Below are 15566 nucleotides of genomic sequence, written 5' to 3' on the forward strand. Positions count from 1 at the left end.
CACTGCCTGCAGTAGCCGTAGCGTCACAAGTACTGCACAGTCTATCAAAGCTCAAACTGATCTCATTCTTCACTCTGCACAAATCTAAAGCATCTTGAAGAAAATGGCTTCTTTTTCTCAGGCTTAATTCCAACGAAGAGCTTCCAGTTTTTTATTTTTTTGAACTCACATACGAGCGTGTTTACATGTTTTATATTGTTTATCCGACTCCTTATTATCGAAATGGCAGCTGTGGTTCTTGGCCTAAATCTCGTTCTCGTATTCATTCTGACACTATTCCTGCTGCACCAATATGGAAACTGGCGTACACAACATCCTATTGTTACAACAGCTGTTTTTGTGTCATGGTATTTCTCCTTTCTGATTATTTTCATTCTGCCTATGGATGTCTCCTCGGTAAGAAGCGCGACAAGGATAGTACATCCCGGATTCATACATACTAGGGAATGGGGTATCAGTTTTTGGCAGAAATGTTCTGTTTAGTTTAGTGTTCAGCACATGTGGCCACACGATTCTGACGTTCTCGTTGGATTATGGTGCAATGTGTCGTGTTTGGTTGCAGACGCTGTATCAGTCGTGTGTGACGGAGCAAACAGAGAAGGAACCTGTAGATTACAATGAAACAGGTGTCGTCAATAGTTCTTCACTTGGATGGGAAAACGTTAGCAGTCATTTGGCGCATGACGATCTGGAACGGAACGAAACGTGGCGACTACACGCTATCCGTCGTGCTCTGACCAACTGCGAAGCGCCGTGGTCATACGTGCCCCGCGAGGTTCTTCCTGTTCTGTGGAGAATGCTGTATTGGACATCGCAGTTTCTGACTTGGTGCGCTAGCTGCGTTTACCCGAAAGCTCATTCACTGATTCATCGCTCGCTTAACGAGATAGCTGTTTGCGCGGCACTCGAGAAATATTTTGAATAAAACTATTTTATTCAAAAGTTTAATTTTAATGTGCTTAATCGATACTTTTAAACTTTCCATATGGACAACATTAACAAGAGTTTTGTCATTTTGCTACAGGTTGCTGCTACCAATTATGCAGTCATATGCCATGGCGGGAGAGTTTTCTGTGTTGGGAAAATTGCTGACATCCTTGAAGCGAAACGCTATTTATTATGGGACTTATCTGCTTATCTTCGGATTGCTTCTGATTTATGTGGCTGCCAAGCCTGAGCTTAAGCTGGACTGGTAAGAATTGTGAGCATTGCTTGCACTTATTTACGATATTACTGGGCCTTATTCTGGGCGCAATTTTTCTGGTGAATGGGACTTTGCTTTCGCACCCCTTCTGGCATGGCTTATTAACAATAAGTTGTGTTACCGTAGACACCGTAGACAGTAATGCATAAGCTCTGGTTTTTACGTTATTTTAGACTTTTTAGCCGTTACACGTTTTGCTCTCTAAGTCCAGTTTTTTCGTAGGTCGAAATTAGTTACGCTAGTCATCACTGCTAGCAACACTTGGGGATTATTTCTGCTGATTCTTCTGCTTGGATATGGCTTGGTGGAAATACCTAGAGCTTGCTGGAGAGCATCTAATTTAAGTTATCAGCTCGCTTACACCCAATTTAAACTAGCCAAATCATGGTCAGAGAAAGCCGAAGCAGAGGAAGAAGTTGATGATGTTCTTCAAGTGAGAAGAACTTAAATTGTTGTATATTATTATTGTGTAATTTATGTATATTTCTCTGCTGTGCATATGTGTGTGTATGCTTCTCTATTTTCTCGCTCTTTTGCGTTTTGTCTAAAGATAAATACATTTTCAGGAGATTAGGAAAGCCTCGGATCGACTGGATACGAAACATTCCTTGCGAAAATTTCTTGATTTAATTATTAGTAAAGTACGTGCATGGGAATCGATAATGAATGTCCTTTTAATGTGCTTACCATATTGGATATTTGTCCGTAGTGTCCAGAAGATTTCCGGCAGAAGCTAGCCAACCCGACGCGTGCTTCAAATGGCGCTCGCAGTTCTGATTCTTCTACCATGCCAACGGAAAGAGCATTGGTTCAGATCCACAAAAAACTGATTTCTGCAATTCATCGCCAGTTCCGCACATCCACCACTTGGTTTGTTCTTTTGGATGAAGGATTTGAGCTGGAAGACTGCATTCGCAATAAGTCTAACGCTGATAAAACTTTCCGACCGACCTTCCCTGTTCCGCGAGGGAAACTATATGCAGCAGTGTGCACGCCTAAGATTGGTAAGGTCTCATAAATTCATGTCTGCTAGGACTCTCAAGATTGACATACGTGTGATTCATCACAACATGACTTGTAGAATGGATTTGGAAATGTTTGTTAAGACAATGGATTCTGATGGCGCTCTCCATTGTTTTTATTGTTTTCTCCGCCATGGTAGTTTGGTCGGAGTGCACATTTTTTGTGAAAGATCCTGTGCTATCGGTTTTTGCGGAGTTTGTGCAACTGGCAAGCAGACACAATGAATACTTCAACGTGGAGGTGGCTTCCTTTTTTAGCGTCACGTTCTTGGCGTTCTGTACATACTACACTGTCTTCAAAATTCGTTTCTTTAACTATTATCACCTTGCACCGCGGCATCAAACGGATGAAAACTCCTTAATATTTTGTGGAACGTAAGCTGAAACGTCCATTTCATTACTTTACTTTGCTTAATCAAGTTTTTCTTCAGCATGTTGTGCCGATTAACATCTCCCATGTGCCTGAATTTTCTTGGTCTTGATTCACATGGATAGTCACGTCATCAAGATTAAAACTGCTGAAACTGCATTCACTCGAGTAAGAGCTTGGTTTACTTTCTTGTGCGTAGTTGCATTTTGAATCACGTCAAATCGGTTTGTAGATTATGGGACATATGGATGTGTTGCCAATTATCTCAGACGGATTCAATGTTTATTTTCCGATGTTAATTTTGGTCCTGTGTTTGGCAACGTATTTCCGACTAGGAACACGTATTTTAAATTTTTTGGGATTCCAGCAGTTTATGGGCGACGACAACATGGCGGTGGATTTAATAAACGAAGGAAGGGATTTAATGCAGAGAGGTATCTGTGTAATTTTGTTGTATCAGGATATTAGGGTAATCATTTCGTGAGGAATGGGCATTTGTATGCTCCTGGTAGATGCCGTTCCGTAAATTACTAAGCAGTTTTCGATTGAAATATGAACTCGATTTAGTTAAAATTTAGATGAATTTTCGATTTTGATCGTTTCAGTGTTTAACTAACAATAAGTTTCATTGCATAAAGCATCGGATGAACTAAGAAATTATTAATTGATTACCTTCGATGTCGTCGAATCTACCATTTTTTTCCTTTTTGTGGGTGTTTTGCTTATTGTTGGAAATACGTTTCCAGAGCGCCGGAGACGCTTAAGAGCGGAAGAAACTAAAAGCCGTCGCGATCAACTGATGGAACTGGTTAATAATACGTCCAACTTTGGCCGCATCGCTTCGTCAAACGGCACTCAGCGCCCAGGTACACCTTCTTTACATGTTTATTGTTAAGGTGCTGTGTTTGCAAAGAAAAGGGAGATAACAGTGCAAGAAATATTTTCAGCGAGCCGGTGGTCGCAGCGGAATCCATCCCGCGATACCACCCCCGGTTTCCGATATAAAAATTTCCAAAACGAAGAGCCGACGGTCATAAGTGATTTCCCGAGCTCTTCTCGCAATGCAACGGAGGAAACCGATTCAGCGGTCGGCAGCTCCATTGCGGAATCTCGTGATCGGAACTATCAGTCAACTGCGCCGGCGGAAGCGCCTGCGTCGTCATTTATGCGGTATCCTCCGCGGAATATATTCGATGATGTGTGAAAGCAGAGTGGTCGACTGCGGTTGTTGTGTCGTGGTTTATTTTGACTGTGATCGTGTGCTTGGGTTATTTGCTTACGCACATCGTTATCTCATGGAGGTTGCTATTTTGTGAATTGTGAGTATTGAGCCGGTTTGAGCGAGCGAGAGGAATAATTCCATTTTTCGTGATGTCTAAATTTTTCAGTGTTAATTTATTATTGTATAGATGTGACATTTGTAATGACTGCGGCGTGGTTTTTTTTGGTTAAGTGACTTGTTTCGCTTAAGGCAGCTGTAGATTTTGACTGTGCTGGCGAGAAAAGTTTATTGTCGCGACTCGCGCCTCAATGGAATTACTGGAATACAACATAAACTAGAAATTACAACGCGGCTGAATTCATGCTATGCTAACTTTTTATTGTTATCATCCGTATCCCAGTTGAATAACTTTCCATTTTGAACAAGCGAAATTTGTCTGTATGCCATTGTGCCGGTTATTACTTCCAAAAACACAAAGCCGAGCAATACAATATCCATCCACCATTCCACACACAGCATGCGAAATCTGTAGCTGGCCACTTGCACAACGATGATCGGCACTTGAAGGAAAATCGTTATGAGGAAATACGCACCAAGAGCCGCAATCTGGAAATTGTGCTTATATTACACCAGATTCATTTGCATGTCCGAATATTAATGCTTAAATATAATATAATCACTAAGCACACGACCCCGCTTTAGCACAAAACCAATTGATAAGCAAAATAAGCAAATACAGCGCATGCAAGTTTTTGGATAAAATTTTTATGATTTATATTTCTTTTGTAACGGTTTCACGATAGGCTTCCTGATTTCGCCACCTACGTTTTCAAAGAGATTGCCGTAATAGCCAAAGTATAACCTGCACCCCTCCAGGAATATGCTGAGAGCAATGAAAATAGGACATAAAGCAGCCAGGATGTCATCCAGAATACTGTACTAAAACACGAAATAAAAATGTCGGTGACCAAAAACTTGACAAAACAAAACTTCGGTTTTTATTGTTCGAAATGGTTTCTACGTAGCCGGAAGCAACGATACAATACCTTCTCGTAAAGTGCGTATATGCATATAGCTGTCCAGAAGGGATAATACCAAACGTTGAAGTATAACGACATCTGGAAACCAAGATGCGATGCCACCGGTAAACCTGCAAGCACATAGTTATATCGATGTAAGTAAAACCAACTATTCTTACTGAATATTTTCGAACAAAACTTGCCATAGAAGCCACTAATATTAAAACAACTTCGAAATCTTGCAGTACCAAAATGCTCTGAATGTTTATTTCGAAGTATTTATTTTTACCTGCTTTTATAAATCGTAGCTCATCTTGTGCCTTATTTGAAAACGTGGAACGGCGGGTATTTTGGACGACAGAGTTGTCCACGATTGTTTCCAAAGTAGCCATGGTGTATCCGGATCCCGAGTTGTTCTCGAGCAGTGCATAAAGAAGGCTTAGAAACTTCCTGTCAAATCCCGGTTAATTTGGATTACTGTAGTTATTATAATTATCCTCATTATCCTGTATCGAAATTTGTAAAGAAAATGATAGGAGCAATTCGATTCGTCAATCGACTACACTTCGTTCGTCGGTATACAGTACAGTAACCAGACTGCATACATTACTCTCTGCTATATTATATTATTATGTTTTGGGATCCCGAAATCAATACGGCAAGACGGATGTATACTCCAGGAAGGTCATGGTGCGACATGCTCACCTGAAATCCTGGAACGACCGGTCAACTGCCAATAAATGGAATTCCAGTTTCAGTGGAAATCGGCTGCAGACCCCAGTACGACAGTCGTGGTCAAGGTCGCCTACTTACGGTAATATAATACGGTTTAATAGGTAAACAGTGATTACTGAAAACTCGTACGAGTACTGTACCAATTACCATTAATTTTTTGTCATTTTGTGCATTTTGATTAATTTTATTAACGTAAAATCGTCATGATGTGTTTCTGCTGTTTTAATGTAAAATTTTAGTTCTGTACCTTTATGTGCGTAAGTTTTATTGCAAGCTTATGAACTTTTTTGGTGTGTTTTTCATCTTTTGGAGTGTTATTATTCGGTACGCACCGCGCTGGCGTACCGTGTTTTACTGAAAAGATCGGAACAAGTTCTATGTTCCGCGGTAGAATCTAGCGCTATTTCGCTGTGCGCCAATCGTACTGTACTTACATACTCATTCGACTGACAGTTTCTTAAACTTCTTTCGCGATTGCGATGGCGTATTTTCGAGCGGCTGAAAACTCCATTCATCGTGGATTTCTGACTTCTCTACCGTCTCCAGTCAAGTATATGTTTGCTTACGGTTCTGGAGTTTTCAGACAACAAGGACATGCTAGCGACAAGGTGTGCACCAGACATTTTCGCGCTGGGGATTCGTTAGTTGCTTCAGCTTATTGTGTTTGTGTTGATTCCCGATAGGCGAACATGCTGGACTACATTGTCGTCGTTGATGATCCGCTCCAGTGGCATACAGAGAACCTGGTGAAGCATTCTCGCCACTATTCCTTTCTGCGATTCGGTGGACCGAAATTCCTTACGGAAATCCAGCGCGGATTCGGTGCTGGAGTGTATTTCAATACCCTGGTTAAATTTGAAGACCGTGTAAGTTTGACTACGCCCGGATAACAACGAGCTTAATAACTAGAACGTCCTCTGTTAGATTAAAATTTAATAAAGTCTGTTCTAGCTAGTCAAGTATGGAGTTGTGGCCACTGACGATTTGCTAGCTGACTTACGTGACTGGACGACACTTTACATTAGCGGGCGGCTACATAAACCGGTAATAATAAAATTTTGTATACATATTTATTTTTTGAAGATTGGATTTTTATACGAGAATCATATGTGCTGCAAGCATAATGGTAATAACTTCAGTTAGCAGTTAGAATAAAAATGTGATATTTAACGGGATAATTGTGGGATATGTATTAGGTCATTGAAATAATATTTAAAGATTTAATTGTGGCTTGGTGCTCGCTTTTAATTTGGACAAATTCTGGACGTTAGCGTGTGTTGGCTTCAGAATTGGGATTTCATAGGTGTTGACTGTGCAAGACACAGCGGATTCTAGTTTTCGCCAAGCCATGCTGGATAATTTGCGTTCCGCTGTGAGAACGGCATCGTTGCTGTTGCCGGATGCCTTCACGGACGAAGAACTGTTTCTTCGGATTGCCAACCTTTCATACGCAGGTGAGGAGTGTTTCTCGAAAGAAATCGTTGCTGCATTATTATTGCCATGAGATAAGCGCTTTTCACTATGCCAGGCGCGTTTTTGTAGGGGATTTCAGAATGATTTTTGGAGAGGACAAAAATAAAGTTAGGAATATTGTTTTGCCTCATCTGGATAAATTCCATGAAATTTACCGACCCATTCTGAAAGAAGAGCAGTATATAGATGCCAGTGCCAATTATCGCACTTTTCAGGTACTTATAAATCGGATTGGTCTGCTCACATTTTTAATTCTTTCTATTATCAATCACCTTGAAACTTTATAAAGTAAAATGTAGTTGTCGGTCGACATTTGTATATAGCAGTGAGATTGCTGCGATACTCTTGATGAGAAACTGTGATCAACTGATCATAGATTACTAACTATGCTGAAGTTTGCTTGATAATAATATATGTTTTTGCACGGGTAGTTTAGTAAGTTATAGTTGAACTGCTTACAGAACATTGTTTACAGTACATTGTTTTAAACTAAATTTCAGTGTTGAATTTCATTTCATGTGTTTTCTGTGTTTTGCAGCAAGATTGTTCCCCTAAAACTAAATTGCTACTTTTGGGATTGTTACCGCGAAATCTTAAGGAACGAGTTATCAGGGACCGTTTCAGGGATAATCGGAATAAGGATGTTTCGATAATTCTAGAAGATTTGGCTCACAGTGCTGATTGCTCCAAGATTGTGGATAAAGGTTAGCGCTACTCATCACAACATAAAATATAAATGTACTTAACAGCTTTGTGCGCGCATTTGAAATTTTTGTAGGGTGTCGGCAGATTGTTAGTTATTCAAGCTGGTGGCAGAGTGTCAAGGGAATTTTTACGGCTGGTAAAAACTTTTTGTTATATATGATTTTATGTCGTCGTCTGACGATCCGATTTTTATTATTGTTTAGGTATTATAAAATCAGTGCGATATAGTGCTACCAAAGTGATAAAGATGATAAAGGGAGGCATGAAGGTAAACTCATCGAGCACAACGTGTAGCACTTTATTATTTAAGGAACCATGTGGAACAGTAGAAGTAGTTGCTTTCCTGTTTTCGCTGGATTTTCTGTTATGACTGTATAGAAACGTTTCAGGTTGTCCTGTTCTGATTGAAGTATTTTCGTGGTCTTTTTCAGAAGGGTTCTTGAAAGGGCACGTTGTGATGCTTGAAAGTTGTGGTTGTGAGATCACTTGTGGGTTGAATTCGCACAATATTGGAAAGTTTTGGAAGTAGGACTACGAACTTTGAAGATCTCCGTGTGTTTTATTTTCTTGAATGTCGTTGCTTGCTGGCTATAAAGCATTTGGGGCAATCATTGTTTTGGTCTATAATTTTTATATTTCGTGTGCGATTTGCGAATGCTCAGAATGGGATTGATGAGAGTTTATTGCCGGATTTCATATTATGCGGTCTTGCGAAAGAGGTTTACTTTTCTTGACAAAAATGTTCTCCCTGCGGTTCTGTTTCTGATGGGCAGAGTGAATGCGATATGGAAAGAAGAAGGCATTGTTCTTTGTAGATGACTACGAAGTGCCGACTTATTGTAATTATAATTTATTGGTGTTTTTAAACGGCGTCTAATAATCTGACCACATCACTTATGGACATGGTCACATGGTTAACATGCCACAATATAATTAACGATAAGAGCCGCCTTTAATACGATCGTATACAGTTAAAAGTACTATTTCATTCTCCACCGTACTTGATGGATCAGAGTTAACGCTTGGGAACTTAAAGACGGATAGTTCTTCAGTTAATTGTAAGCACTTCTTTAAAATCTAATAGAACGATGAAAGCGGATAAAAGTTGCTCATGTTGACTTTAAGCTTTATGGTTCATACGAAAACTTTTAGTGACAGTAAAGAAAAAATTCCCTGCGATCTAAAGAACCATCTGGTAGCGCAGCTACTTGAATAATTGGAATTTGCAAGTTAGATACTTATCGTTAGATGTTAGGCTCACTTAGGCAGTCAGTCAGCTGTGTTGAATTTGTTGTCAGCTTCTTTCAGTTTTACCTGATAACGTAAATTTGATTCTCGTACTTTTGATACGACTACGAGTATCCTTTCAGTAATAACCCCATAGTTTATAGATTGTGAAATTATCGCACCAGAACTTTTGGGATACTTCGAACCATAGAAATCCGGGTAGTCGTGCTTTTGGCATACAGTCCATGCTACGCTCCATTATGCGAGCCATTCGAGTGCATAAGTTCGGGGGCCCGGAAGTGCTCCAGGTGGAGACGGCTCAGATCCCCCGACCGGAAGCGAACGAAGTAAGCATGCCGTTTGAGTGTTACCACTATGCAATATCGCGATTTGTCTGTGTGCTGCAAACTGGAATGCGCGTAATACATAAGATGAAGATGTGAAAGCAGAATTTTTGCAAAAGCGCAAAAGTATTTAGCTGTATTACTTTGTATCAGGTATTGGTGAAAGTTAAAGCAGCTGGTGTAAATCCCGTTGATACATACGTTCGCCAAGGATCGTATGGTCCAAAAGAATTTCCATACATACCGGGAGCAGATGCTGCAGGAGTTGTTGAAGCTGTTGGAAACGGCGTCACGAACGTACAGGTACAGTTGCACCACTGCATCTGTTCAGTCAGCTTTTAGCCACGTAGAATATACATGCTCGTCATTTAATCGTAAATTGTAGATCGAAAATGTTTTAGACATTGTTATTTATTTCGCACAGTTTCACATATATAATTACCGTATAAGTGCGGAAAATGCATTGCCGGCACGAGTCGTTTGCCAGTTTTTTAACACTCGTTTGTCCTGGATACATACAATACATACTTACAACTGAAACAGATCGATGTGATTGTTGCATCACCACAACATTTTCCCTGCTCCAGGTTGGAGATCGGGTCTTTTGCAACGGAGCGAGTGGATCATATTGCGAGTAATTTTTCAGTGTGTTCTGCAGTTTTGAAAATTTTTACAAATTAACTGCTGATTGAACGCAAATGTTTCGCATGTAGATTTATAGTTGCCAAAGCGGTAAAAGTGTTTCGCCTTCCGGAGCGCTTGTCATTCAGCCAAGGCGCTGCATTGCCGGTGCCGTATTTTACCGCTCTGCGAGCACTGACTTACAAGTAATTGCTAATGATTAATGGGTAATGTTTTCGGAATTTTTTAATTAAATACCAGAGCTGAATTTGATTAGGGCCCATGCCCAGCCAGGTGAAACCGTTCTGGTTCATGGTGCATCCGGCGGAGTAGGAATTGCCGCGTGCCAGATTGCATCGGGCTTGAAAATGCACGTGGTTGGAACGGCCAGTACGGACGAAGGAGCGAAACTTGTCAAAGATAATGGCGCGTCTGCTGTCCTCAATCACAAGGATCCAAATCATGCTGAGAATCTGAAGGTAATTTTTTCCGTCCTAAAGTTCGCGGATTAATCTTAATGCGGTTGGGGGTATATAGAGTTTGGTCAATGGATTTTTTTTGCAGTTTTGTACTTTAATTCAATTTATCTCGTTTTCTGTTTGTCGAATGTTGTGGTTTCCGTTTATCGAATGTTGTGGTTTCCGTAAAAATGTAGATCACTTTATTTTTGTTGTCAGAATTTTTAAATTTGGTTTTAGAAAGCGACCAATGGTAAAGGATTCGATGTCATTCTGGAAATGCTGGCCAATGTGAATCTTGCCACGGATATGGATATTGTGGCCGAACGTGGACGAATTGTTGTGATTGGCAGTCGGGGAAAAATTGAAATTGACCCTCGTGCCATTATGCAAAAAGAATCGCTCTGCACGGCTGTGGCGTTAATGAAATCAACGGACCAGGAATGGCAAGAGATGGGAGCCACCGTTTTGCAGGGAATAGAGGCTGGCTGGATTAATCCCATTGTGGACGAAGAATATCCTTTAGATAAAGCCGGTGAAGTGAGTAATTATGCTACACAGCTGATTGGTTTTCGATTGTTAATGCTGATGAATGGTAACAACATTTTTTGCTGTCTACAGGCTCACAAAGCGGTAATCGACCATGGTTCCGGTTCCAAGGGCAAAATTGTGATTGTTATATAGCCTGTAAATATTTATGGTCATTATTCAGTGGGGACTTGTGGGGTTAATGAAGAAATTCGCTTCTATTTTTTTAGTGATTAGTACGAGTATTGAATAGTATTAGGAACATTGCGCCGCGTACTTGGAATACTTCTTTTCATTTGACGTTACCATTTGAAAGTTGTGGCTATTTTGCGCTGAGCTCTAAAAGCATGACATAACGTTTTTGCTCATATTTCACATTCAGTCTTAATTATAAACGCTTTGCATATGGTTAATGACATACATGCAATGATGCACTGGTCATCTCTGCACATTAATTGAACTAACGTGTTTGCAACGACACTGAAACGAGATATTATCATTTATCATCGAAATTATTAATTACAAATAACTTCACCAGGGTCTATATTATAGCGAATCCGTAATCCTACTTTCGTCTCTGTGCTTAGAAAATTATATAAAAAGAGCTAAAATTACCAGTACCAGGTAGCCTTATGGCTACATACACCGCATAGGCACCAAAAACACAGAACAACAAAAATTCCTGTCCTTATCCTCAGTCTATTTAAAACTGCTTATTCCATGGTCGAAAAATTAAAAGCCCTTCCATCACTTGGCTAATTTCGTTTCCCGTCTACGCTTTATCCACGCTTCAATTTCTGCTCGCAGATCGTCAGCCGGTTTGACTTGATCCATCGTAAGGTAACCCCGATTAAATGGATCCGACTGATCGGATAACAAGTGCCGGGCGATGGTCGAGCGATCCACAATCTTCCCGGAAGTGGGAAGCAGAACCGGTTCCCGCATCAAATGTGACATTATGGGATCCAGATATTCATCCGGCACATCCTCATCCATTAACAATTCGTCTTCTTCGTTCTCTGCAGCTTCCGCTTGCTTCACATCTTCAGCCAGCTGGCACAGACTATCAATGAACACCTCCGGTTCATTGATACGCCGCAGAATATCACAGGCAAAGGGAAAGAGCTCCGGATTGTATGACCGTTTATCTTTACAGATTGCCAAAAGAAAATCTTTGCGGGCGTCATGCCGGCCCAAATTACTGTAGATCCGACAAATTTTGGCCACCAGATCTTTTGGTTCAAACATGTACGCACTCAGATCCTGTACGCGGTACTGCTGTCGTTTCTCCGGTCCAACCAGCAAACGAAGGAAATAGTTCAGCATAGAAGCTAGGAGAATACAAAAGGTAAATCTTCACATTTTAAAATCCTAATAATAGGCCGGTAATACATCAACAGATATCATACGAGCATGAAAAGCGACAAAACGCTTTATGATATTATATGGCCAACAATTACCAAAACACTACGAACATAATCTGGCGTTGTAAAGCTGTGTTGCCACAAATTACAAAATTTGTAAAAACTTACATAAGCGATCCACCATAACAGCGTTCAGAAGGATTCGCGAAGGATTTTTAAAATTTGTCAAGCTTTTGAGGCACTGAATTGTTTCGCGAGCCAGAACATTGTAAGAACGAGCAATATCTCCCTGGTGCTCAAAATCACGCTCCTTTTCCTGACGCTGTTCATCCGGCAGAGCGGCCCATGATTCACGTTCACCCTCTAAAATCTTCAGCTTGGACATGTAATTCAAAGCTTCGTCCAACATAAATGTCGCATCGTTGATAAGCAAATTCAGAAACCGAAGGAAAGTCGGTGGATTGGTCGCTTCTAGCTTTCCAACAGCTTCCCCTGCCACTTCTTCGACTCTGCGCATAAACACACGTTGCAGTTCAGATACAGCTAGCAAATCGAAATATCTAACGCGCAACAGATGAAAAATGACATTATGCAGAACAACACCACGCAAACAATGAAATTAAGTACCTTCTCTTATGGTAGTCCAATGTGAATAAATATTCCATAATCGCATATAATGGTCTTCGGTAGTGAAAAGCTTCTCCAAAACGTAAATTTGATCCAGTCATTTCAATACTGACGAAAACATTCATAACAGCAGGGAAAAACTCTGGTTTGTATTCGTGATCGCGGAACAATCTTTCTTTCATCACATCCATCAGTTCAACCATTTTCGACACATTCCGTTCTTGATATGTGTCAGCAAACCTAAAACAAGAACAGCAAACTGTCACTGTAATAATCATTACAGGTATGACCGAAAGAAATCACCTGCTAAGAACTATACATACCGTTTATGAGGCATGAGATTGTGCATGAGCATTGCCATTTTAGCGCGAAGATGAGGGTTTCGCATGCGTTCATGGCCGGACATGTAAACGATTGCCAAACTCATCAACTCTTCCATCCACTCAAACTTCCAATCCACCTGCATTTCCCTTGACAACAGGCGAACGTAGCAATTCAGCACTTCGGATACATTTTCCACTAAAAATTCGGGGACGAACTGTAAATGGGGCGGAACTTTAACTGGAAACGGGAACAGAGGATAATAACTGGTCGGAGTAGCACTGAAAGGAACGTTTTCGGGTTGCACTGCCATCTGCGCCAACCATGTCGACGTGCAAACAGCAAACTCGATCATCAGTTCCATGTGCTCGGGGAGGGTTAACGAGGCAAGAATGGTCAGATGCCGGGTGGCGAGTGTTCCCAACCGGCGCTCGATCTGCGCGACAGCCGCTCCATTGTCCACTCGGCGTGCTTCTTCCAAGTGCCCTTCCAAATCATGCACCATCCGGCTATATTTGGTAAAACGATCCCATAATAAAGCCCAACCGAGTCTCAATGATTCGTGGGTGAGAAAAAAGCACGAAGTGATAAAATTAAACTCCTTGGGCAATTCATAAGGCGGAGTATTCTCTTTTGGTTGCAGCGTGGTTTCTTCTGGCAATTTGCGCAAATATGCCCCCGAAGCCGTGAACAAATGATGGATTTTTAAAATTTTCCCATTCTTCGGCGGATTAACAAATGGTCGGCAGAGACGCAACAGAATAGCGGATAAATTCAGAATAAATCCATCAGACGCCAGACGGATCTGGAACTGCAGCGACGGCTGCCACATTTTTGCGCGGCCAAAATTGGCGCTTAACGTATCCGCAATCCAGTGCAGGAGCATTTCTCGCAGTTCCGCTGACTGACGGACAACATTATTCATAATCTTAAACACAGCCTCCGCTATGCGCACCGTATTAGACCAGATGTATCCATTCGTGTTAGCAATTTCCGAATGGCTGAGCTTCATGGGATTCTGAAAGAACTGGCACGGCGCGTCATTGTGCTCGGGCAGACAAGAAATACGGATAATTCGTCCGAGTAGCGATAACTCACATCCCATGGCATCACGATGATTCGGCGGGGTGCTGTGCAGCATCAAAATCTTTGCGGTGTTGGGATTCGCGGAGAAGACTGTCATTAGATGGAGAATGCCTGCGAGGCTACTGTCCAGATTCATTAGCTGGAGGGGATTGGACCGCTCCAGCGCCACATCAAGAATTGACTTTCCCGCACTCACCGCATCAAAATCCGGCGTTGTGTTCAGAAACTGGTGAGCGAACGCCGAAATCTGCTCTCCAAACTGATCAATGCGATTGACAAAAAATTCGTAGAATTGTTTAGGCAGATTCTGTTGTTCAAACAGCTGCGGCTCCTGAAATCCCAAACGCAGATTCTGGAAGATCAACTCTTCCAGTCGCTGGAACAGATCCTGGAGGCCAGCGTGGGCGGGAATGGTCCGTTCCGCCGTCAGTCGGATGAAACATTCGCCCAGATACTCGATCACATCCGCCTGATCAGGCCTGCCAAAACACAGCTTCGGCTGTCGACTGGTGTTCTTCACTTGATTATGCAGCAGATCTCCTGCCGACATCAAAAGTCGTTCGAAAAATGCATGTGTCACATTTTCCAGATCTAAGATCGGCTTTTGGTCCATGGAGCTGCGCAGCTGAACGACCACTTCGGGACTGCCCTGTCCGAGGTATCGCGAATCCAGAGCAATGAGGAAAACACTCTGGATTACACTGTTCACGTGGAGCTCCGAATCCGTCACGTGTGGTACTTCCATTTCGTTTTATTCCGCTCTCTGAAGAATTCACACCTATTATACAATTAAATTTTTAGACTCAAGTACCGAAGATCACCTTTCAAATATAACAGATCACCGGAATTCGTATGCCAGCCTACCTGGAATCTTATGAGAGAAACCCGGGAGCAAGGCTGAAGCAGAGCATCCGTGTCCACAGTCTTACCGTCTTACGTCGTAACTCTCCGTTTGCCTGCACGGTTTACACTGAGAAGAGAAGAATACAAGTAAATTTAAAAGGGATTCAGTAGCGCTCAGTTACCGAAAACTGCAAATCACAGATATCATTCGCAAAATTGTCAAAATTTACTTAGTTATCAAAATTATGAAGATAAAAATAAGGTAAAGTAATTTGACTGATTTCTAAGACAGGAAAATGCGGCAGTTTGAAGTACAGAACTTTCAACTTTGCAACCCCTTAGCCTTCGCAACTGGCGCCCCAATAGGTTCTCTATGTAGACACAAGTGGTATAGGGT

The 15566-nt window shown here is 41.5% G+C and overlaps 5 protein-coding genes across 6 annotated transcripts; 3 read left to right on the forward strand and 2 right to left on the reverse strand.

The window, feature by feature from the left end:
• The first annotated feature begins 60 nt into the window (after positions 1-60).
• Positions 61-4170, forward strand: LOC129591244 (G-protein coupled receptor-associated protein LMBRD2-like). The gene is given in 12 exon segments (XM_055486827.1): positions 61-396; positions 563-828; positions 1025-1192; positions 1427-1637; positions 1771-1845; positions 1914-2208; positions 2286-2601; positions 2658-2703; positions 2705-2764; positions 2829-3030; positions 3343-3462; positions 3544-4170. Coding segments are annotated over 12 exon segments (2190 nt in total). The 5' UTR covers positions 61-222; the 3' UTR covers positions 3801-4170.
• Positions 4171-4181: 11 nt separating this feature from the next.
• LOC129591415 (transmembrane protein 17B-like) lies at positions 4182-5557 on the reverse strand. Its single transcript, XM_055487051.1, has 4 exons — positions 5127-5557; positions 4865-4968; positions 4644-4757; positions 4182-4424 (listed from the first exon to the last, which is right to left on the reverse strand). Exons 1-4 carry the CDS (start codon positions 5227-5229, stop codon positions 4182-4184), a joined length of 564 nt encoding a protein of 187 aa, XP_055343026.1. The 5' UTR covers positions 5230-5557.
• Positions 5558-5730: 173 nt separating this feature from the next.
• Positions 5731-8504, forward strand: LOC129591192 (phosphatidate cytidylyltransferase, mitochondrial-like). The gene is made up of 9 exons (XM_055486757.1): positions 5731-6180; positions 6256-6438; positions 6524-6616; positions 6876-7026; positions 7115-7260; positions 7584-7749; positions 7824-7886; positions 7954-8018; positions 8182-8504. Exons 1-9 carry the CDS (start codon positions 6052-6054, stop codon positions 8191-8193), a joined length of 1008 nt encoding a protein of 335 aa, XP_055342732.1. The 5' UTR covers positions 5731-6051; the 3' UTR covers positions 8194-8504.
• Positions 8505-8979: 475 nt separating this feature from the next.
• LOC129591193 (quinone oxidoreductase-like) lies at positions 8980-11341 on the forward strand. Its single transcript, XM_055486758.1, has 7 exons — positions 8980-9324; positions 9475-9624; positions 9909-9955; positions 10035-10148; positions 10220-10421; positions 10641-10940; positions 11022-11341. The coding sequence occupies exons 1-7, from the start codon at positions 9223-9225 to the stop codon at positions 11082-11084; spliced, it is 978 nt and encodes a 325-aa protein (XP_055342733.1). The 5' UTR covers positions 8980-9222; the 3' UTR covers positions 11085-11341.
• Positions 11039-15440, reverse strand: LOC129591191 (ubiquitin conjugation factor E4 A-like). 2 transcript variants are annotated; one of them, XM_055486756.1, is made up of 5 exons: positions 15191-15440; positions 13243-15089; positions 12920-13159; positions 12461-12801; positions 11039-12259 (listed from the first exon to the last, which is right to left on the reverse strand). In XM_055486756.1, exons 2-5 carry the CDS (start codon positions 15069-15071, stop codon positions 11676-11678), a joined length of 2994 nt encoding a protein of 997 aa, XP_055342731.1. In that variant the 5' UTR covers positions 15072-15089; positions 15191-15440; the 3' UTR covers positions 11039-11675. The 2 variants fall into 2 exon arrangements, with proteins under 2 accessions (XP_055342731.1, XP_055342729.1); XM_055486754.1 differs by having other exon boundaries at positions 13243-15104.
• Between the last annotated feature and the right edge of the window lie 126 nt (positions 15441-15566).

Source organism: Paramacrobiotus metropolitanus, unplaced genomic scaffold, assembly GCF_019649055.1.
Source record: "Paramacrobiotus metropolitanus isolate TYO unplaced genomic scaffold, Prichtersi_v1.0 Parri_scaffold0000045, whole genome shotgun sequence".
NCBI classification, from domain to species: Eukaryota; Metazoa; Tardigrada; class Eutardigrada; order Parachela; family Macrobiotidae; genus Paramacrobiotus; species Paramacrobiotus metropolitanus.

Excerpts from the sequence above, each read along its gene's own strand:
- LOC129591192 (XM_055486757.1), top strand. The coding sequence starts at position 6,052 with ATGGCGTATTTTCGAGCGGCTGAAAACTCCATTCATCGTGGATTTCTG. Across the intron at positions 6,181-6,255 it reads AAGGACATGCTAGCGACAAG|GCGAACATGCTGGACTACAT; the intron begins GTGTGCACCAGA and ends GATTCCCGATAG. Across the intron at positions 7,887-7,953 it reads CAAGGGAATTTTTACGGCTG|GTATTATAAAATCAGTGCGA; the intron begins GTAAAAACTTTT and ends ATTATTGTTTAG.
- LOC129591415 (XM_055487051.1), bottom strand. The coding sequence starts at position 5,229 with ATGGCTACTTTGGAAACAATCGTGGACAACTCTGTCGTCCAAAATACC. Across the intron at positions 4,758-4,864 it reads TATACGCACTTTACGAGAAG|TACAGTATTCTGGATGACAT; the intron begins GTATTGTATCGT and ends TTCGTGTTTTAG. Across the intron at positions 4,425-4,643 it reads ACGGCAATCTCTTTGAAAAC|ATTGCGGCTCTTGGTGCGTA; the intron begins GTAGGTGGCGAA and ends CACAATTTCCAG.
- LOC129591191 (XM_055486756.1), bottom strand. The coding sequence starts at position 15,071 with ATGGAAGTACCACACGTGACGGATTCGGAGCTCCACGTGAACAGTGTA. Across the intron at positions 12,802-12,919 it reads TTGGACTACCATAAGAGAAG|AGTCGAAGAAGTGGCAGGGG; the intron begins GTACTTAATTTC and ends GTTTATGCGCAG. Across the intron at positions 12,260-12,460 it reads TGTTATGGTGGATCGCTTAT|CTTCTATGCTGAACTATTTC; the intron begins GTAAGTTTTTAC and ends GTATTCTCCTAG.
- LOC129591193 (XM_055486758.1), top strand. The coding sequence starts at position 9,223 with ATGCTACGCTCCATTATGCGAGCCATTCGAGTGCATAAGTTCGGGGGC. Across the intron at positions 9,625-9,908 it reads ACGGCGTCACGAACGTACAG|GTTGGAGATCGGGTCTTTTG; the intron begins GTACAGTTGCAC and ends TCCCTGCTCCAG. Across the intron at positions 10,941-11,021 it reads CTTTAGATAAAGCCGGTGAA|GCTCACAAAGCGGTAATCGA; the intron begins GTGAGTAATTAT and ends TGCTGTCTACAG.